At 35.8% G+C, this 23,983-nt stretch overlaps 1 protein-coding gene across 1 annotated transcript in view; it reads left to right on the top strand.

Moving 5' to 3' along the window:
* The window catches only part of SKAP2 (src kinase associated phosphoprotein 2), a 169,514-nt gene that overhangs the window by 107,304 nt on the left and 38,227 nt on the right, over positions 1-23,983 (top strand). The window contains exons 7-9 of the mRNA XM_005609268.4: positions 8,685-8,809; positions 9,673-9,736; positions 10,088-10,225. Of these exons, the coding sequence (XP_005609325.1) occupies positions 8,685-8,809; positions 9,673-9,736; positions 10,088-10,225 (327 nt within the window). The remainder of the gene's footprint in view (positions 1-8,684; positions 8,810-9,672; positions 9,737-10,087; positions 10,226-23,983) is intronic.

Here is a 23,983-nt window from a genome sequence, read left to right as displayed (position 1 = left end):
CACTCCCCAATTAAAGAAAACCCTAGCGCCATCCAGTGTGTGGCATCTGCAAGTAGCCTTAGTCCTACCAAGTCATTCTAAGTGTCTATCAAAGTTATTTATTACATCATGTGGTTGTAATTCTTTCATTGTAATATCTTTTCAATCATATAATAAAAGTAATTCGAAAATTGGGCTTAATACAGATCATTTAAAATAACAATACCTTTAGGTTGACAGGGAAATAAAATTTTTCTTTGAAATTGACCTCTCTGCTCTCTCATTTCCCTCACAACTTCACCATTGATAGGGACAATAGGACATATCTGTTCAGTTTGGATGAAAATTATAAAGTAGGTTTTGATGTTGAAATAACACCATAATTCTCTTTTACTATTTTAAAGATGTTGTTAAAGTGAAACAGTGTTTCTATAGTTGGAAGTTCTATTGTTTTGTAACAACTTTAGTAACAGTCATAAGAGCTTCCTTTTTTTCTGGATTCATTTGACTCAGGCAAATGCCAGGATCAAGGCATCAGCATTTTATAATTGTCATGAATATATATATAAAATTTGTAAATGAACTCTGATATTTTAACAATTTGTACCATAACTTTGTGTCAAGAAAGATGATATCTTTGTGATTCCTTTAAAATGGGAATAATTCTATTTTTTGTCAGAAATTATTGCAATTTTATAGACTTTGGGGCTTTTAACATACAAGTGTTAACTTTAAAGTTTATCACAATGAATGTAGAATAGAAGGCCTTTATTTTCTGCCTTTGTAGTTAAGAGACCCCGTTACAGAGTAGAGAAGTTAAAATGTACATCTGATATTTAGTAGGATTTCATCAACATGCAGAAATATTCAGGTACAAACTAAGTCTTTTTAAGAGATGGATGATGAATCATGTTGGTTTGCAATAAAACAGGACACAATTTGGTTTAAAATATATCTATACATCAATACGTAGATTGAAGATATATATAGATTGAAGGTAGTTACATTTTAAATCGAACTGTGCACTGCTGTATATCTATGTCTATAGATACATCTATACCAGTAGACTTTCTTTGGAATCTGTGTGTCAGGTATTATTAATGCAAAGCAATATAATACATTGGCTCAGAGGATTGGGCACAGAGGACCCATAAAACAGTATAATACATAGGAGCCCGCTCACTGGGGCAGTAGGTGAGTGAGGGCTGGTGAGCTTGGAGGAGATGGGGGGCAAGTTGTTACATGCCCTAGTCAGGAGTTTGATCTTTCCTGTCTAAGGGACAGTTAATGTTTCTAAGCATTGAAGATAAGTAGATGGCAGGACAAAATTCGATTGGATGTTGGAAAGATGACGTTGACAGCTGTCAAGAGAAGGTAAGACTGGAGGCAAGATGTGTTCTGAATCTGAGAGTAGCTGAGAGTCCAGAGAGGTTGTTTACCACCTAAGTGCACGAAGGAGCTGCAGGTTATCTTAGGTGATTTTTATCCACTTTCCTGCTGCAGAAGTAGAGCAGTGTCATTTATTCTCTAATGATCGTAGGAGGCTCTAAGAGGGTAATATATATATAGGATATTAAGATATTCTCTGTGTAATGTTTATCTTAACCATAGCTATATGTTATGATAGTCTAATAGGCCATATCATAATTATTATCTGAATTTCAGTTGTAGAGAAAAACAGTAGGAAAAAAGTAGAAACAGGGCTTTAAATTCCTATTCTACAAAAATGCCTGTAATATATTTATTATTCACTCACAGCTACCTTATACTGCCTTGTTTTTTAATCAAGTTGATATCTATGGTTGAAAATGTATGGCTGTGTTACAAACCCACTTGATTCTTATGTTTGCCGTGTACTTTTATTTTTTAAAAAAAGGGTTTTGGAATTGCCTAAAATTTCCTACCACCAGATCATATGGGCCAAACTTTTAATTCTAACTAAAATGCTTCCCTTTGGACCCATAAGTATTGCCTGTGTTTATTATTCAGAGTCATTTGGGGCTCTTAAGTAACAAATATATATAGTGTATAGTATTTTCACTTAAAATAGTAATAATTTGATACTTCCTCAACAGTATAACTCAACACTCCAGAAGTATATTTCAAGTAGCTGAATTAGCAATGGCAGCTGTATTTCTGTGAGCTGCATAAACAAGGAAAATGTTCATGTATCTTTAACTGAGGGCCTAGAACAACTTGGTAATCAGCTTGATAAAGTTTAGGGAAGGATTTAGTATTAAGGGACATATTTCCCTCTTTCCTACTAATAAGCATTAATACTTCTGGAAGTAACATGAGTTATTCACTAAGGGGGAAAGGCCTTCTTAAATATAAGGAGATATTATCAGAAATTTCTGAACGCGTTGCATATCTTTCTGTTTGCTAGCCATTTGTACCAAGTTAGCATTCTTGGTATAAACAGTAGAGACCAACTTTGTTTAACCATGCAGAAAAGGAAATTATTGGGAGAATATTGGCTCTCAGATAGAATTGATTGGAAGGCTAAACAACCAGACTCAGAAAGCAGGCAAGGACTAAGGAGATAAGGTGCCTGGAACTTCAGCCCAATCCATACCCCCAGGGGGAGTCTAACTTGGGCACACTGCTGGCCCTGCCAAGCCAGGACTTGTGATGTTGCCATTGTGTACTGCCACAAATCAGTGAATGCCACTGCCACAGGAATGGATTCTGAGCTCTCCCCTGATCCTTCGGTTACTCAGTTCAGATTTAGGTCCTAGGCTGGAGCATCTACTTGACTGATCTGGAACAGGGAAAATCTACCTTCCTCCAGCTTCTGTGCTGGCTCTGCCCCTTGGCAATCTCAGGACTAAAATGGGAAAGATACTCGGATGCTGGGGATCCTCAAATGACATAAGCTCACAACTTATAGGGATGCTAAATTATTTGGAATTATTTACTTGTTGTATTTATACTGTATTTAAAATAGTTGGAGAGTGGTTGGTGTTTTAAGTATAGTTTCTGTGAGCTAGCAAAGAGGAGAAAAAGCAAGCATATTTGCAGAAAAAATAGGACTGATTGGATTTTGGTAGGTGTTAGTGGGGTGGAGGGAAAGAAGGTGAGGGCAGTTGATGAAGGAAAGGAAGAAATCAAGAATGGTGCTCAGTTTTCTGGTTTGGAGGCTTCCGTTAATGGAGGTACCATTTATTGAGAAGCAGGACACAACAAGAAAGATCACAAGTGTTGGGGGGAGTGGGGATAAGATGATCTCCATTGTGGGCATATTATAGTCACTGCACCTAATAGGGCATTCAAGAGATGAAATGTGTATAGTGAACAGATGAAGATTGAGATATGCAATTCTGAAGCTAGACTGAAAATTATGAGTTACAAGCATATTGATAGGAATTTAATCCTTGGAATTGAGTGAGGTTGCTCAGGGAAAACTGTAAAGTGGGAAAAGGGCAGGATTTAGAACCTAACCTGTCACGGCTGTTTAAGAGATCGGCAAAGGTAGAGGATCCCATAAAGCAAGCTGAGAAAGTTGGACCCAAGTGACAGGAGGAAGTGCAAGATAAAGTTTATCTTCTCTACTGAGACTTCATAAATTACATGTTCTAGAACAGTGGTCTTTCAAACATTAACATGTATCAAAATCACCTGGAATGCTTGCTAAAAACTTGGTTTCTGGACCCATCCCCAGAGATTCCTATACAGCAAGTGCAGAGTGGTAACCATTTCTGCTTTTTTTTTTTGCTGAGGAAGATTCTCCCTGAGCTAACATGCTAGCATCCATATCCATGCCAGTCTTCCTCTATTTTGTATGTAGGTCACTGCCACAGAATGGCCACCAACGAGTGTTGTAGGTCTGTGTCCAGGAACCGAACCTGGGCCACTGAAGTGGAGTACACTGAAATTAACAACTAGGCCACAGGGCTGGCCCCCATTTCTGCTTTTTAAGCTATCATTGAAGATGATTCTAACATAGGTGATTCTTGAGATATACTTTGAGAAACACCTTTCTAGGAGACAGTGTGAAATGTTTGAAAAAGCAAGGCTTTGGAATCAGACTTAGGTTAGGGTCCTGGCTTTTACCACTTAGAGGTTGTATAGCTGTGAGCGAGTTGGTCATTTTAAGGTTGGTTTTCCCATCGGTGCTTGGGATATAATAAACACCTTCTGTCTTAGAATTATTACAAGGTATATATGAGAGATGCTGTATTAAATTCCTGGCATATAGTAGCTCAGTAAACGTGAGTTGTCTTTTTCACACTTAGAAACCCGGAACACAGCTGTAAACCTAAAAGCCAGTGAAAAAGTAGAAGGAAATAGCTGTCATTATCCTCATGCATTTTGTTTTGTACGAGATCAAAGCCAACTGCTTTTTACTTTGAACCTACTGAATTAGAATTGTGTGAAATTAAGTTACTGATTTAGTAGATTTCATTATCTAGTTTCTCCTGGCAGCCTTCAATTCTGTAGACATTAAATTTGAGCAGTGTGATATAGGCAAGGTTAAAGTATGAACTAGAAACTGAGGACATTTAATAGAAAGACAGACACTTCAAAAATCTTGAGCACATCAATGTGTTGTAAATGTAAAAACTAGTACTCAGATTAATACTACTAGATTGCCAAGAAAATGTTAAATTGTGTTAAAAGAATTGTTTGAGAAATCAGGGAAGTATATATTTCAGAAAGATTTCTGTTATGACAACTAACCTTTTAAAGAGTTTTGGCACTTAAAGGAATAAGCTTCTGCTATTTGGGAAGTTCACTTAAATAAAATATTTTATTAGTGGGGCCGGCCCTGTGGCCAAGTGGTTGGGTTCGAGCGCTCCGCTTCGGCGGCCCAAGGTTTCACCAGTTTGAATCCTGGGCGCAGACATGGCACGGCTCATTAAGCCATGCTGAGGTGGCATACCACATGCCAGAACTAGAGGGACCCACAACTAAAAACACACAACTATGTACTGGGGGGCTTTGGGGAGAAAAAGGAAAAATAAAAAAAATCTTAAAAAAAAATTTTATTAGTATTTTACAGTTCTGGGTAAATGAACTTAAATGACCTTATTTCCCAGTTGATTGGCATATTACTGTTTTTAACAATCTTTCTTGAGTCAGGAAGCATCCTTGAAACTATACCAGAAGGCACTGTGGAACTAACCTATATATAAATTATTATGGATTGCCATCTAATGCTAAGGTTTTTCTCTGTCTAGAAGGGATGCTAATGTGAAGGGAGAAGGGCAGAGTCTTATCATAGCCATGTCTGCCCGTTTCATATCTGGAACTTCCTATCCCACATTAGCTAATTGGAGATACAGTTATTTTATGGTTATGGATTTGCAAAAGCTGTTGAGGGAGAGTTAGAAATTTCCCTTTGTTCTCATCAACCTTCCTGGTGCCGTCCTCTATCCCCACCTGGATGTTTATACGATTATCCTCAAAAACTCAACAATCAGCTGAGAAGGTGTGGGTATTAGTTTATTTTTATTATTTTTACTTGGTTAAACAATAGCACCTTTTGTTCTGTAGATTTAGGTCTTTCTTGGGCAGAATGAAGTTTTCTTTTGTTATATCTTTGATTATTGGCACTATTTTGTTACTCTTCTTCCAGAACACTCGTTTTTTCTTATGTTGTATTTTTGTCTGTCTTCCAGATCTATCATATTCCCTTTTGTCCTTCTTCCCCCTTATTCTTTTTTTCTACCTAATTAGGGAGTTTTTAAAGGCATATCTGATCTGTTTTTCAAGAGTGTTCAAAATTTTCAACTTTTTAACACTTTAATACATCTTTTGTTACTACTACATTTTCCATTTCCTTATTGTTCAAGTATTTTCCCCTTATTTTACCAGCTTGATTCCAATTTCTACCTGTCTCAGCCATTTCTCTATTTATTTTATATTGCATTGTCTCATCTTTTATTTCTTTCAGAATTGTTTATTTTTTTACTTTATAAAAGATGCAAAGCAAGTGTCTAGAGTTTATTTCTGTTTCTCATAGTTTGCTCTTGCTTTCTACATCTTGAGTGCTATGTTATGTTTTCATATTACATAATATTTTTATGGCACCTGTGTTCATTTGGTTTGTTTGCTTTTCCTCTCTCACTTATCCTTGGATGAGGATATAGTTTTTATCCTTGTCTCTATAATCTGGGATGCTTACCTCTAGATTGGATTAGTGGCTTCTCTCTGCTTCATCTGACTAGAGGGTGCTTGCATCATCCTCTTCGATTTGAACAGAAGATCTGATACAGACCCCATAGCATTTTTCTGGGGGTTTTGCCTAAAATGGATCTGCTAGTCTAAGGAGGGGTCATCTAATTTGGCTTCCTGGTCCTCTCATTCCTAGTTAATTTAGCACAAGAAGGTATCCTGCTCCGGGCAGCTCTTCCAAACTCAGTCTTTGTAGTGCTAATTTTACATCCCCAGATGTAAACTCCTACTCGTTATGCATTTCCATCCCACTCATGTTATAGCGCCAAGAATTTTAGACCCAGATTGGTGGTAGAGAGCATGGGCTTCAGATCAGATGGACCAAGCGAGTGGAGCGATTGAGCCCTTGTGTAGCAAGGGAGTGACTTTCCTCCATCAGGTCCTTGAAAATCCTCTTTTTTCTGGGGAGTTTAAAGAAATCTCTCAAAATTGTCCTATATGGCTTTTAATATTTTGCCTCTGACTACTTCCATTTTTTGCAGTGAAAATTAAATCCTTTTGCAATCTAGTGGCTCATTGATTAATATTCCTGGAACACGTAAACTTGTATTGTGTGTGTGTGTATTTCAGTGGGAAGACGGGAAAGGTCTAGGAAGGTGTTACGAGCTTTGCCTGTATTGCTCCCTTGCTTGTTTTAAGTGCTTAGTATAAGAAGAACCAACTGTGCTTAGCCATTTATTATTTTAATGCTTTTGTCTCAATATTATTTTTCTAGTTAGGTATTTTGCAAAATATGTCCTGGGAGTACCAGTTCCATAAAGTCTTCTGGTAATAAAGGGTTCCATGGACAAATAATTTAGGGAAATGCTGCATATTAAATCTTTCTCATAGAAATTCAATCAATATGTAAATATATTAAGGGTCTCAAGAAGGCCTGGACTAACAAAACCTGTTTAACTTTAATTCAGCATTTCCCAAACTTATTTGATCCTAGAAACCTATTAATGTCCCATAAAACACACTTTGGGAAATACTGCCCTAATTTTTATAGTTTTTCTGAACCTCTTAGGGTTTGTTGTAAGCTTTTTTCCACAAAGCAAACTTTAGATTTTTGGATTTGAAACTTTTTTCAATCATCCAAAGATGTAAATTAGGACTAAATATGATTAGAATGTCCAGATTTAATTCAGGAATTTCTCACTCAGATTTCTTTCTCATTTGATGTTTTGAACAAGATATGATCTCATTGACCTTTTAAAAATATTTGTTACTTAAAACATTAAATTCGTATATTTAGGAAAAGGAGATAAATATTTTATTGGTGCACTGAGCTGAGCGAGCTCTTTACCCGACGATATTGGAGGCATTTCTGTGTTTTCCCTGAGCTCAGTAAAAGAGACAGTTGTCCTTACTCATGACTTTAATATTGTGTGTTAATCTAGGAAGTAAAGCCATAGCTGTGCAGCTTTTCTATCAAGATAGTATAACTTGGTGGAGTAGGAAGGCTGACTAATTTCATTTTCAGTTTCAGAGTGTTAAATTCTTTTTTGTATTCCTACTTTATTTGTCTTTGAAATAATATCTGACTAAAGCTCAAGTCGTCTTTTCTTTTGACTCTTCATCATAGGAGATTCAAATAGGCTTTACTAGTCTAACTGTTCACTGACTGTTGGAGAAACCTACTTTGTTTTGGTAACTAATGCTTCTGTACTTGCTTTACCATTCCTTTCCAGCCAAATACTTTTTCCCCACCTAAGTCCTTTTATAATTAATAGTTTCGTTTTGTTTTGCTTTGCTTTTTAAATATAGAGTTCAATTCATACCAATTTAGGAGTTTTTTTTTTTTAAAACAACAGTTGTGTTGTAGAGGCTTTTTTGGGGATGGGGCGTGAGAGGGTGGTGATGAGGGGAGATAGTGGTAAATAAAGCCCAGCAAGTTTTCAGCTGGACAGGTTTCTCCACTGGCTTCCTAAATCCGAAAGAGCCACAGATTTGTAGTAGGTTTGTCTAGCAAGTCCAAGTTCCAGTTCTTGGAGTTTCCCTACATGAAAGTGTTATATTTCCATACTTCCTTCTGAATAAAACCACTATTTGCAGATCTCTTCTTCTGGTTCCGTAAGATATCCTTTTTAAACCCAACCAGCCCAAATACTTCTATAATTTTAGAATTAAAAGTGATATCTAGGGGCCAGCCCCATGGCAGAGTACTTAAGGTCACGCTCTCTGCTTTGGCCGCCCACAGATGCGCCAGTCCAGATCCTGGGCGTAGACATGGCACTACTCATCAGGCCATGCTGAGGTGGCGTCTCACATAGCACAACCAGAAGGACCTACAACTAGAATATACAACTAGGTACTGAGGGGCTTTGGGGAGAAGAAGAAGAAGAAAAAAAAGGAAAAAGACACAGGATTGGCAACAGTTGTTAGCTCAGGTGCCAATCTTTAAAAAAAAAGAAGTGATATGTAGAAACATTATTTGAACATAATGACCAAAAATACTCTGAGAAAATAGAAATATAAGGTAATCGACTCAGTATTTATATTCACTATAGTAAATGAAATTCTAACTTTCATTTTATCTTCAACAGACAAACAACAGAAAGGTGAATTTGCAATAGATGGCTACAATGTCAGAATGAATAACACTCTTAGGAAGGATGGAAAGAAAGACTGCTGTTTTGAAATCTCTGCTCCTGATAAACGTGTCTATCAGGTTGGAATTTTTATGTTGCTTTGAATTAGGTTGATAAAATGTTCTGATTTCATTTATAAAGACATTAACATTTTGTTAAAACGACTCTTACTGACGTGTTAATAATACAAAATACCAGTTTTTGTACATTGAACATTCACATGAGAGGAAATACATTTAAAAAAAATTTCAGATTAGTTCAAGTGATATCTTCTTGAAAGAGAACAAGTGAATATGTAACTTATCAATTACTTCACATGTTGCATTTTATGTCTGTTTTAATAGAACTGTATGATTTCTTAAAAGAATTGCATAGCAGAAAGAGTAAGTTATCAAAAGAAAAATATCAGAGTATTAATGCATATCGTATTGCTTAGGGTTGTAGGAGAAAATGAAGGTAAAGACACGGATCAGCTCTGCAATTCAAGAGCTATCAGCTAGCATCAATATGGAATGTATGTTTAATAAGTTTTAAATATCTGAGATTGCAGTTGAAAGCCAGTTAATTAAGTTGTCAGGTAGTGTGTTGGAATCTGACAAGAACATTTTTAAGAAAACTGTGCCCAGCAGTCTAAAGAAATTCATGGGTGTCTTCTAATTGTCAAGGGCAAATTTTGTTCGTCAGTTCTGTCTTTGACATTGATGAAGAGAAGCAGCTTTTTTTCTTGCACAGCTGCCAGCTGCTGATCAGAGTTCCAAATCCATCATCCTCTGCTTCAATTACGTAAATTTGTCAAAATTAACTGTACATTATAAGAAGCATCCTTGCAAGAAAAGTAGTGTTGGACATGAAAAGAATTACTAATGGTCTTAAAGAAATGATAAGAATGCAACATACCTTTCTACTGCAGTGATTTTTCTTATTATTGTTTGTTTTTTATTAGTTCACAGCAGCTTCTCCCAAAGACGCTGAAGAATGGGTTCAGCAGCTGAAATTTGTTTTACAAGGTAAGAGCAATCGATTGAACAGGTTATTGCAGTCTTTAAATACTGGACAACTGAATGATTTGGATTTTCATATAAAAAATCTTATTGACTTCTGTGAGAATGACCAAGGGAACATGACTGGTGTTAATACAGACCATTCACTTCAGATTTATAAAAGTATCTTTTCTGTAAGTACCAATTGGGAACTTTTAAATTCATGTATTTATGCAACAATCAATTAAAAATATTTTAAGTTAAGGATATAGCATATAACAATATTGTGACTTTGTAGGGCTGCATTAATTGAGGAAACGGTTTTGAAAATCTCCTTTGCATTCCTTAAAAATTTACTTCATGAAACATATGTTGTAGATATGGGATCTGATAATATTCCTGAGGATGATGAAGAAAGAGGAGAATTATATGATGATGTTGATCATCCTCTCCCAATCAGCAGTTCACCAGGAAGCAGTCAACCAATTGATGATGAAATTTATGAAGAGCTTCCAGGTATTTATTATCTGGTGATTCATTTAAGGATTTTAGAGCTTTTTAAAAAATGTCATATATCATCAAGTTGACAACTTGAGTAGAAAATGGTGAGATCTTAAAAACAAGGACAAAGAAAATCTTCAAAACTCTATTTTACGAAAAGGGTTCTGCTTGAGGCATTTTAAGTGAGTGGATGTACGCTTATGAAAAGTGAATGGAATGTTAAAATGAAGCAGATACAGTCCTAATCTCATGGGACTTTTGGCTCATTAGCATTGTTTATGCTACATAATTTTTTAATTAAAAAATTGACTTGCCTTACAGTTTTTTCCACCAACTCACACATCATTTTTTGTTTATACATCTTGGAACTTCCATTAACCAGAAGTTCTGTGCACACCCCATATGTCAACAGCTTCTGCCTCATAGATTCCTCCTTGCTGAAGTGTATTGCGTTGTCTTAAAGGAATATTGTTGAACTAGAAGCAAAGGCCTTTTGAGGCTTGAGGTTTTCTTGATAGTTTATCATCGGGATGAATAAGTTATCTTATTCTACATTTTCAGTCATGGTTTAGTGTTTATATGCCTTAGTATCTGTTATGAATCATAAAATTAATTGTCTGTTAGCTATTTGACTTGCAGTTTTGAGAGTCAATCTAAAACAGAAAGATAGGCATCTGGAACTTGGGATATTTAGAATATGAAAACATTCAGGGAATTTTTGCATTACTAATACTCTAGGTTGAAATAAGCTTTTTTCTGGCTATTAAAAAAATCAGTAGAGAAGAAAAAGGGATTATAAGCAATATAAGTGAGATTTAACATCTCATGTAGACAGGCTATTTTTCTGTGAATAGAACAATTTAACGACATAGTATAAACCTTTAAAATTCATTTCAGAATTACTTAAAGTGTTGCAAATTAATGTACAGATGTCATTTTCAGTGAAGTCAGAGGAACATAATAGCTAGCATGGACTTTAGAGTTAAAAAGTTTAAATTCTGGCTGTACCGTTTACTAGCTCAACGACCTTAAAAGTCAATTTCTTCATCTATAAAATGGGGATAATCATTGGGGAGGGTAAATGAGGTAATATATCTAAAGCTCTTAGCACAGGGCTTGAATCATAGCAAGCCCACAACAAATTGTCACATCATCATTATTGTATCTGGTAAATTCTTGCAAGTGCTCATATGAAGGTATAATAATGGTTCTCTGACCAAGTAAGAATTAAGGTTTGTAATGGTATTATAAATTCAAGATATTACAAAAACTGTTCAAAATATGCATCTACATATTGTCCTTTCTTACTCTAGAAGAAGCTGATTAGTATAAAAGCATAATTTTGTGGGAAATAGTAACCTATATATTTCTATTATTTTAGTGAAACATAGTTCGTAACTCCCTCCTTTCTGATTTATCCTAAGAAAATGGCATCTGCCATAGCATCAGTTATTCTCAAGCAGGAAGACTATTCTCTGGCTGCTTATTTTTAGTCATACCATATCATTAATAACAATGATTTTAATCTTTAAAATGTTCAAGAGAGCTTATACAGATGTAAAATGGAAGAGTGTAGTACCTTTAAACACAATATTACTATCATATACATTTTATTCTTTTAAAATCCTGCAATGAATGGGTTACATTACAATTGTTGAATTGACTGTCAATTAAGTTCTGTGTTTCTTCAACTTGATCATCCTCTCCCTGCCCCCAAATAGAGAAATGGTCAGGAATAGGATCAAGTATTCACAATCATTTTCATAATAAGGGTCCAAGGAAGATCTCCTGTAAGTAGCTTGAAATCTTAAAAGCATGAAACGTCTTTTACTTTCCCTTGCTACAGATGTTCTTCTTAATCCCTTTTTTTGGCCTGGGGCCACATAATTGTTGGAAATAACTGGTTGCTCTTTAAGTAGTCTTACTTCTTGCTGTGGTCCTGGAAGAAATCTTAGCTGCCCTGGGATTGCTTGCCCCAGCCTGGGATCCCAGTTGCTGTACAGAGTGATTGAGCTTGGTCGAGCCTGCAGCTGTGCCCCTGGGGAGGAGGCTGGCGGAGGCAGCTGCGGAATGTCTAGCTCGTCTTTCTTCCTCGGTGTAACCGAGAGCCACTTCAACATCTGCACAGTTCAAGTTGGCCGAGTTGGAGCCAGCCACTACAGAGGGGATTTTTCTTAGTGAAAGCCCTAAAGTTGTCTCTTAGAGGTTTTGTTTGATTAAATATCTAAAACTAGAAAGGTAACTTTTTTCCTTTAAAAAATGATCTCTCTTTCATAATAAGAATTGAACTAATTGCTTTCACTTCTGTGAAATATGAGTATAATTTTGAAAGAGGTGAAAACAGTGGAAAAGTAGTGAACACGTTTACAAACTGTTGGTATTTTTCCAGTTCTGTACAAAGAACTGCATATCTCTGAAATCTGACTGGTTAAATTCCCGGAATTAATTAATACTACCATTTCAACACAATTTTCTGTCAATTATATATAGTTGAAAACTAATCCTCTTAGTTGAAAGATGAAGCATACAAATGTGTTTGAAGAAAAATCTAAGCATTCAACATGTTACTTTAAATCACAAAGTTCTTTTTTTGAGAAAGTAAAACTCTTACTCTAATAAATGCATTTTTAATGTAAAATAAACCTGCAGTGTTTAAGTCTCAAGAATAAGAAGAAAACATTGTTTAAAAAACTGTATTGCAAAATATCCCTTAAAAATGTCCATAATTCTAAATGTTCATAAATTTCATAATTTACACTATTGTATAAATAGTCTCGTAATTGTTTTTCAGTTAGAATATTCTAACTTTATTACAATAGTTTCTCTTTCATTTCTTGTTCATTAATTTTTAACTAACTTCGCAAATGAATAAGAATAAATTTGTAAAATTTCTTTGCATTTAGAGGATTAATACATATGTACAGAAGAGTTGAGAGAGTGCCATTTCTGGGGAGTATTAAAGGCATCTGGCTTTTCTTCAAAATACCTTAATGCTTTGACTTCTTTTATGTCTTAGTACCTGTTAGCATAGGCCAGGCAAAGTGGCTTACATTGTGATGTTCCTATAGTCTATACTATGTTACAATAGTGTATTTGTTTGCACAGCTAATATATTGATCAAAGTGTGTTAATCCGTTTTTTAATGCAGTAATGAGTTCATTTGGTTTAGCACAAATTTCGGAAGTTATTGCTCATTTTTTCACTAGAAATACAGAAGAACATTTTTGTTTGATTTTGAATCTTGAAAGGGGAAGACAATACTTGGGACATTGTTGCAAAAATCAATCCAGCTTGCTCTTCTCTTCTAGTTACCTTGTCACTTGATTTTTTTTTAATGTCAGGAAATTGTGCAGAAAAAACAACAAAAAGATTTTTTTAGATATAGACTAATAGAATCAGTCCAGTAACAAGACGGTAACCTCCTGTTAGCCTGTTAAATCTGTCGCTTTCAAGGGAATTGCATTTGAAATTCTTCTGGCAAGGGGACTGGAGGAGAGAGGGCAACATAAAAGAGGAAGATGAATTTCTAATTCCATTAACCTATTTTTTTAAGTGTTAATTCATTCATTTTTTTTTATCGTAATGACAGATTAAACTATTACAAGCCAGGAAAGGATGTTTTTATCCTTTGGTCATTCAATTACATTTTAAATTTATTCAGTCTCACTATCTGCATCTAAAATGGAACATAAAGTAAAATGCAACTATAAATTTTTTTCAATGAAACTATGATGTATACATAAAAAAGAAGTGTTTGGGTCCTTAAATTTGAAGCAGTCTCCGGCAAGTGGACATGAATGCTAACTTAATCCAAAGTGGTAACAACCCCCCAAAATACATTTTAGCTTTATTTTCTTGCTGAATAATTATCACTCATATTACCAAGTTAATATCAAGATTTTAGGGGACCCTGGAGTCTCGGGTGTTAACATCATTGTAAGTGATGGTAGGTCCTGGTTTCACCAAAGAATTTTTCTCATTCCTTCTTTGGAATGCGGAGGAAAGATGCCAGCTGACTTTCACAGAACCACATATATTCAGCATTTTAATATTGTTAGTCCAGGCAGCCTGCTGGCATTCTTTTTTCTTGAACTATGGTACTGAATTATAAAGTTGTTAAGTGTGGAGGTATGGTGTCTAATATACGGTATGATAAACATTTTTTCCCAAGTGGATAACTAGATTAGAGTCAATTTTTTGGATGGTTTCAGCTCTGAACTCTGCTGAGAGGGTTATCTGAAGTTATAGAATATAAGGAAAACATCCATAAATTAGGGTCACTGCACATGTCTAATTGTTTATATTTTTGTCTTTGTTGAATATAAATATGACTTTAGTGTTCTTTATGTTACCTATTTCATAATATGGCATGAAGCTTTGGAATATAATTGTGCCTGTCATGTAGTTTTTCTCTGCTTTGCAGTTGGCATTGCAAACAAATTCTTTTCATTGCAAGAGATGGTTTAACATATATTAAAACCCAAAATACCTGTGTGTAGGCAAAACTTACATTTTTACTGGCAGAGAGATAAGCTAATCTGTTTTTTGCAACTTGGAGCTATATCAGTGGTTTTCAATGAGAGCAGATTTTGATCCCCAGGGTACATTTAATGATTTAATGCCTGGAGGCATTTGTGGTTGCCAGAACTGGTGCATGTGCGTGCATACATGTGTGTGCATGTATGTGTGTCACAGGCATCTAGTGTGTAGAGGCCAGGGATGCTGCTAAACATCCTACAATGCAGAAGGCAGCCCCTACAACAAAGAATTATCTGGCCCCAAATGCCGATAGTGGTAAGGTTGAGAAAGATTGGTGCAGGACTGTAATGGATAGCTTTTGCTTTATCACCTTTTTATCTGTATCTCTTGAGTTATAAAAACCCATAAACCATGCTCCGTGGAAGAGTTTATTTTTATGGACACAACATAGGTTTTCTTACGTACATAAAACTAGGATTTCATAGAATGGTTCTAGGTCATAAGGGACCAGCTGGACGAGTCTGTCACTGTTTCCTTCAAGGGACTGAAGTTCTGTCAGTCTTAGAGAAATGAGAAAACCATCAAAGATGAAAAAGGAAGGACACTTTTTCTCTATTTTCGTGAGCTACAATGTGTGAAGGAAGAGTTTAATTTTGATGTTGTAAATATGTGTCTTTCTTGTATGAATACTTGGCTTATAATATTCTGGTAGGGTTGTTCTTTTGAGGCTGAAGTGAAAGACCCGTGGGTAAGGGGTTGGATCCTCTTAAAGGGAGTAAGGCATCCTGGGAGAATGCAGGGTCATGCAATTCCAGGGGTACCTGGAAGGTGGCTTTAAGAGGAGAAGAAGCCCTCTTATAGGACTTCTCTCCCTTCTTGGGCCTGGATTTCGAAGAGAGTTATGAGCTTGAGATGGCAGGAAAATGGTCTCTGCCCCGGAGGTCAACAGGGAAGCACTCAGGCAGCCCTGAGAGGGATCCGTGAAGGTGGGCTCACCTGAATGTACTTCACAACAAGCCACGTCAGGCGTTCTTTGTTATTCTCAGTTCATTTTCCTTTTGCTCTTGCTAAGTCTTAATTTTTAAATCTTTATTTACAAACAATACATGCTCACAGGAAAAACCTTAAATATTGCTGACGTGCATAAAATAAAAAAGTGGAAATCATTCACCCTCTACCCTAAGTAAACATCAGTAACAGTTGATATGAATCTTTTGTCTTTTTTTTGCCCATTTACAAATACACAAATGCATGTAAATTTTTTTTAAAAACGAGGTCCTTCTTTTGATTCACGTTCTTCTGCCCTTTATTGCCTTTTCTTCCTACTTCCTTACTACCTTCTTCCTTTTCTCATTCTTTTATTTTCTTACTTTCCCTTTTTCTTTTCCATCCTTTCTTTTCTTCCTTGCTTTCATTTCTTTCATTCTGTAAATATTCTTAAGCACTTATTATGTGGCAGGCACTGCGCCGAGGTGCTGCAATCCCTCTGCCATTCTTACACAGGCCTTAAAGGGGTGTAACTGTTCCTTCCCTTCTTGGCCCAAGCCTTGACCTATGACTACACCCTTAATTCCCTGTGTTTTTTTATGTCTTATGTATATATATGCCAGCCCTGGTTGTCTAGTGGTTAAAATTAGGCACTCTTACCACCGCGGCCCAGGTTCATTTCCTGGTCAGAGAGCCACACTACCCGTCCATCAGTTGTCATCCTGTGGCAGCTGTGTGATGCTGAACACTATGCCGCCAGTATTTCAAATACCAGCAGGGTCACCCATAGTGGACAGGTTTCAGCAGAGTTTCCAGACTAGACTAGAAGGAAGGACCTGGCTGCCTACTTCTGAAAAAATTGGCCATGAAAACCCTATGAATAGCAGTGGAGCATTGTCTGATACAGTGCCAGAAGGTGAGAGGATGGCGCAAAAAGAGCAGGTATGGTTCTACTTTGCTGTATACAGGGTCTCTAGGAGTTGGAATCAACTTGACAGCCCCAAGAACAATAACAAAAAAGTATATATACTATGTTCATGTCTCATGAGTTTGTTGTTTTTGCTTTTCTGTTATAGGAATCCTGTCTTCTGACAGATAGTGTCAAAACTATCATGACATCGTCTCTCAAGCTATCTTCCATTTCCCCTCTTCCTCTCCATCTGCCTCTTATCTACCAGCTCCACCTCCTGTCCCTACACACAGAATACCTTTCTCTATATCTGCAACTAGTAAATTGTTGTGGTTGAGAGCAACACATTGCTTTGCCTCCCAGCTCTGCCCCTTACTATGAACTTTAGCCCAAAGAAAAGTGAATACAGAGGAAAGGTGGAGAATACAGGAAACAATAGTGAACACAGAAATGGGTAAAATATGTTAGTGACTTTTACTAACTGTTGATTATTTTTACATGAGCTTTTTTTTAATTTAAAAAAGAGGTAAAACTAGGGGCCGGCCCAGTGGCACAGTGGTTAAGTTCACACGTTCCACTTCAGTGATCTGGAGTTTGCTGGTTCAGATCCTGGGTGGGGACCAGGGCACCACTTGTCAAGCCATGCTGTGGCAGGCGTCCCACATATAAAATAGAGGAAGGTGGGCACGGATGTTAGCTCAGGGCCAGTCTTCCTCAGCAAAAAGAGGAGAATTGGTAGCAGATGTTAGCTCAGGGCTAATCTTCCTCAAAAAAATAAAAAATAAACAAAGAGGCGAAACTAAATGTAACTAACAATTAATAAAATTAGCAGGGGCAAGATGAAGATGTAGGGTAATAAAAGTATGTTAACTGTTATTCTGTTCAGGAGGAAGGAGGAGAGAAATACTTAGTAATTGTGGTCTTTGTTAGGAAATACATGTTAAAATTTCAGAATAAGTACCAAATAGGAATGCAATTTTGGGGTTCCCAAAGCAGGAGAGGCGAAATAAAAGTGATCTCAGAAAAAAATTTAAATCTAAAAGAAGGCAGGGAAAAAAAAGAAAACGGAGCAAAGAGAAAATAAGGTAAAAGTAAGCCCAAATATAAAAGTAATTACAATAAATGTAACTTGATTAAATTTATCTGTTAAAGACAGAAATTATCACATTGGATTTTTTTTTTAGTCTAGTAACATTCTTCTTAGGGGAAATATTTCTGAAATAAAACCACATAGACATTTTCAAAATAAGGGAATGAAAATAAATATACCAGTCAATCCTCTTGAAAGAAAGCTGCTACAGCAATGTTAACAACAGACAGTATAGAATTTAAGGCATAAAGCAATAAAAGGAGTACTGAATGACACTGCATAATAATAGTAAAAGAAGATAAAGCTTAAATGCTTCTAACTACATAACCTTGAAAACTATAAGGCAAAAACTTATTATAAGACAAATTTGACAAATCCTCAATCATAGTGGGAAATTTTAATATATCCCTTTTAGAAATTGGTAGACCAAGGGGGCAAAAATTAGTAAGCGTAAGGAAGATTTGAACCAAAAAATTAATAAACTTGATCTAATCTATCTAAAAAGATGTATGTTCTTTTCAGTATACATAGAATATTCATGGAAATTGACTACATATAATTTCACAATTGAATCTCAACATATAGATTTGCCTGAATGTATATCATACAGACTACATTCTTTAAATACAATGAAATTTGATTAGAAACCAACACACTAAAAATATAATTAAAAATAACCAAGCCCTTGTGTTTGGAGGTGAAAAATAAACTTCTGAATAGCTCATGAGTTAAAAAAGGAAATCACAATGGAAATTACAAAATATGTAGTTCTGAAAGACAAAATAGTACTGATAAAAATTTGTGGCATGATGCGTTAAACCATGTTTGGAGGGATATGGTGAAGAATAAGATAAATGAGAGAATTAATCCATAAGGAACTGGAGATGAGAGAACAATCTGAAAAAAGACTAAAATAAGTGCATTTAAAATGATTAAAGAGACAAAAGAAGGAATAGAAACTTTAACAAGAGGAAAGGACCCTACAAAAAAAGATCAGATTTCTTTTTTAGAGACCCTAATAGAATCACTAGAAGTTATTGATGGTTTGGATTATTTAGCCACCAAATTCTAAATTTTCAGACTCACACGTTTATGTTTACATTGGCTAGAGAACTAGTAGAATATGTATTAAAAATTCTGAACCAGAAGGGACGCAAACGTCAACCGCTCTAATCAGACGAAAATACGAGCATTTATAAAACAAGAAGAGAAATTTCACTAATGGAGCTGGGCTATTAAGATTTCTCTGTGAATTTTAGATGAAGAATCCTAAAACTGTGCCAGAAGGTCAAATATTCACACTGTAGGTTTTGTATCTATACATAACTGAATGCCTTATTTTTTAGTACCAAGAAATCTCAGCAATTAGTTTCAAGGCCTAGCTTCTAATCGCTTTTTTATCAGACTTTTTAACTGGAGTCTTCATTCTGCAGATATGATTTGCCAACCATGTAGAGTATAAACAGATCAGAACCTGCTTTTGTTTTTAATTCCTCCATCCTTTCAGAACATAGAATGTGATAAAGTTTGTAGTAGCTTCACAAAAATTTATTTGCTTTTTAGGTCCTAGAAAAAATACACACACACACACACACACACACACACAACATCTCTAGAGACAGGCTGCAGCAGGAGAGCGTCAAGCTTCACTATTTTTGCAGATAGGTCAGCTGGGAATATCAACTTCCTAAGAGTACTCAGCTGCTTACTTTAAAGCAATGATTAATAAGAATGGACAAGTTCAACATAATGTCAGCGATAAATATAAGCACTCTTCATATCTGGCCTCAGCAAGCGCTGCAGTCAAGTAAATGCAAAGCCTTCAACAAAGTCGGAAAAAATCCAGTCCAACTTAATTAAGCTCAAGTGAAATTTTACCTTGATCTTGTTTTAAATAAGACATTCTGTTATAGATTTGTTCCTCTTTATTAGAACTTCATTAGAATTCTTACTAAGAAATGACAGCTCCTTATAACTGCTTATCCATTAGCCCCTTTGTTCGTTATTACAGGAGTTGAGATGGAGCAGAAAATTTTTCTTATGGATGAATAAGGAAATTCAGATGCAGAGTGGCATTTTGGAGCTCTGTTTGGAACTGGATCCCAAATCTCCTACCTTCTTGTCTGGGCGTCTTTCCACATTCCTGATCCTGGTTCAAGGAGCTGCAATCTAACTCTACTTCTCTTTAGCATAAAAATTCTTGCAGAGCTCTTTGGGCCCTGTCTCCGGTGTCTCTTCACCTGCTCACTCCTTAGTGCCTGGCAATTTGATTTGCTATCTTTGTCTCTTAACTAAAACAGCTCCCTCAAAGTCAGCAGTACTCGCCGATCATCAGTCTCTGTCCTCAAAGTCATCTCTGGAAATTTTATTTTACTGACCACCCCTTTCTTCCTGAAACTCTCCTCCTTTGGCCTTTCCCATTTTGTTTTCTTGTTATATATAATATTTATAAGTAAGCATCTCAGTACTATTTTAGATTTCCTGATGGTTGCTGATTGTTTCAAGTTATTTTCCTATTTATGCTTTATTTCCTTAATAGTGGAGCTTTTTGTTTCTACTTTGTCTTTTCTTCTCATCATATGTTCTTATTATTATGTGTTTAATTAATTGATTCAACAAATATTTATTGAAAGCCCATTACATACTAGGTTCTGTTCTAGCTGTTGGGGGTTTAGGCATAAAAAAGGCAGACCTGTTCTCTATTAAGATAATTACAAATTGTAGTAAGTGATATGAAGATAAGAGGATGATGTGAAAGGAGTAAATATTTTATATTCTGTGGTCAAGGAAGAGGTGACATTTAAACTGAAACCTCTTAGATAAAACTGGTAAATGCAAAAAGCCAAATGAAGCACCTTCTAGGCACAGGGAATGCCAAGTGCAAAGGTGCTGAGGCTGGAGAATGCTGAGGTGTTCAAGAACCAGTCAAGCACTAGGCACCTTGTACTAAATTAATATGTCAAGGTAATGAAGTAATTAAAGAACAAAAATTCATTCAAATAGCATATAGATAAAACTTGTGGTTGATTAGTTTTTCATTTTTCTATCCACACAGTCCACAATCAACTCTACCATATTTTCTTATATATCTCACTATCTACAAGATACAGAGTGGATGCTAAGATGATGAATAAATAGCCCGTGTCCTGAAATATGCTATAGTTTAATCAGAGAAACAGGTATATGAATATCTATAGAAAAAAACAGTAAAATTAAACATATATATAGATAGATCTATCAATATATCTATGTATCTATCTAAATCACACTGTTACCAATTCCAAAGTCCAGTGGTATTACTATACCACTTGGCCCCCTATCCACACCTTTGTAGAACCTTTGTAGTCACCCATCAGAAACAATGACAGTACCCTTGTTGATTCTGTATGTTTATTACACTATTGTATGGTATTGTTACAAATATAGTATTTTCTCTACACCCACTTAGGTGGAACCTTTGTGGTCATTCCATTAAAAACAACTAAAATGCCCTGGAAGATTCTGTGTATTTATTGGGCACAGTACAGTATTTTTGTAAGTATAGAATGGTACAATACTAAACACAGTACAGTATTATGATATAATACTAACCTCAGTGTTATAATATCATATTCTCTACCATTCTGACCATTAAAACTTTTATCAAGAATGTCTCTTCTGATGCTAGGAGACAATATATATAAAAGAATTCAAAACCTCCTTTATAAACTGATTAATAATTTTTTACTTAATGGGGTAAATATTTTCAAGAAATACAGAATTCAGAAGTTTCTCGAGTCATATCTTTCTACTGCTCCAAAATGTTGAATGGCTCTCCATTGCCCGTATGATAAATCGCATCTTCCCAGAAAGGCCTCTTTTGCCCATCCCAGCATGAAGTGACCTCTGCTTCTTTGAACTTCCATAGCGCCATTCATTTGAAAATTAATCACATGCAACTTTGTGACATTTTTTATGTTATCTACTGTTCTATAAATCTTATATTAATATTTTACTTTTCATGTGATTATTCAGAAAACAAGCAAATGAATGGATCTTTGTAACTTATCTTTATTATAAGCTCCTCAAGAGCAGGGATCCAACTTTCTATTTCTTGGCATCCCCCAGTGTACTTAGGCAAGTGCCTTCCTGATAAGAAGTCAATAAATAATACCTGAATAATGTAGTCTTTGGTTAGAAGGGCCCTTTAGTTAAAGTAAGAGAAACCCTTCCTCTCTACGATGATTCTTTTCCTGATAACACCAATTACTGCAGGATCCTTAGAGAACGATTATAGTAAACAGTATATTATCAGTGGTATATTGAAGTGCGGCTCTCCCAAAACCGCATTAAAATCTAACATTGCTGTTGCAGTGAGCATGGCCTCAAATAAATAAACTTGTGAAATGTAATACATTGAGTGATGAAAAGCTCTAACATCATCAATCTTTCGTACCATTAAAGATAGATCATCTACTGTGAGCAACAAGACCAACTTGAGTTACCAGTTCCCTATGGTAGGTTAGTCATCTCAGGCGAGACATTTCCCAGGAAATGACATTCTCCTTTGCTTCTATTCATTAAAGACCACAAGTAAAGTAGGTAGAAAGAGCACAGGATCATAACTATGATTTTTAAAAGCTGACATCTGCAAGGACAAAAATCAGAGGACTTAATGTAACTAGTAAGAAAATGAGGAGCTTCATGTTTAAAAGTAAACTTGGATGTGGAAAGTTACAGAAGCAGCTTAAAGGACGGTGAAACAAAGGTTAAGATTCAATGATAAGACAGATGCTTGGGGAAAGTGCTTAAAAATTATCTTTCAACCACTACTTTGATTCAGTGGGTATGGAGGAGTCATTGGAGGGTCTAGAAAAGAGAAGGCTGTGGTCAAGATTCAATTTGCTCATTCTTAGTACCAGCTGTGGCTTCCATTAAGCCTTGTTTCCCTTCTCCACTCCACACCCTTTCCTTCAATTAAGTAAGCTCCTTTCCTCAGCCCACTGTTTACATGTCCTGCTCCTGATTTCACATTGCCTGTTACAGTCTCTCATCCACCAGATAACCTCATTTCACTTCCCTAGTCAGCCTATGTTTTCTTTCAAAAATTACCTTACATCTCAGTTCTTCCTGGAAACCTAGCTTGATTAGGTGGGTCAAGGTGAAGGTCATCTATATCCATAATAAAATATAATCTCTCCCTGTATTGCTTGAGACGTAACTGTAAAAGACAGTAACCCCAAAACATGTAGATATATGTGTCTAGACGCTTTAAAATATGAGTTTTGATCCTAGTCGTTTATTTAATATTTCCTAAGACCCCAGCATTAATTTAAAGGTATTCTGAAGCAAACATTTAAAATTCTAGTAAATGAACTGAAAAAGAAGAAAATGAAACATATGACGATATCAGAAAATAAAAAAGAAAAAACCCAACTTTTATGTAAGCAATTTAATTATTCATTATTCATGCAATAAATTATTATCAATTATTCATGCAACAAATATTTATTAGGCAGCTATTTTATGTCAGACACTGTGCTAAGCACCAGGGATGCAGTGTTGACCAATATAACTCAGATTTTGTTAAATAGGAATATAAAATATAACAACTGCTCAATAGCAAGTAGTTTTGAAAAAGTAGTCAGAGACTGATAAGAGATCAAAGCTGAGTCTATGCCAGTAGGTGAGATATCTGAGGGGACCTATTCATTCAGAGCTGCTCATGCTCAATGAGCAAAATGTGGTTCTGAACACCAGCTAAAGAGCATTCTGAAGATGCAAGTAAAATGATTAAGGTCAGAGAGTTTATTAAAGGAAAACCTTTCTAAAAAATGTTTAGATGGAGTAACTGTTGGTATATTTGAAAGAAGCCAGATTATAGCACATTCATGTCATAGGGAAAGAGGGGAATTTATATTCATGAAAGGACTTAAGAAAGAGTTAACAAGAAAGAAAAAGTTCTAAAAACAACCACCAAGTCCCCTCAACATATAAACCTATTTTCTTTGGTCCCAACAACCAAAAAAAAAAGAAAACCCAGACTTTCCAAAGGAAGTGGTGGAAGAAACCCCATTGCTTGAGACATTAAAAACCAGATGGTCCAAAGCCCCAGAAAATATTCATGCGGGATCAATCCTTCACTGGGTGAAAGCAAAGGGACCAGACTAGTGCAATTTGTGTTTTGAATCTATAGCTTAGAAATGTTGCAGAAATAAAGAGTTACATTTCCTTGGACTTCTCCTTAATTTCTTAGCTCTCCTCTGTGCTCTGACAGCGTTCTGTGTTGCCTTCTGTTAGAGCCAGCCACACAGGGATTGCCTGTTTA

The sequence above is a fragment of the Equus caballus genome, chromosome 4, assembly GCF_041296265.1.
Source record: "Equus caballus isolate H_3958 breed thoroughbred chromosome 4, TB-T2T, whole genome shotgun sequence".
NCBI lineage: Eukaryota > Metazoa > Chordata > Mammalia > Perissodactyla > Equidae > Equus > Equus caballus.
The sequence above is the reverse complement of the archived record's forward strand: the minus strand, read 5'-3'. Positions and strand labels throughout refer to the sequence as shown.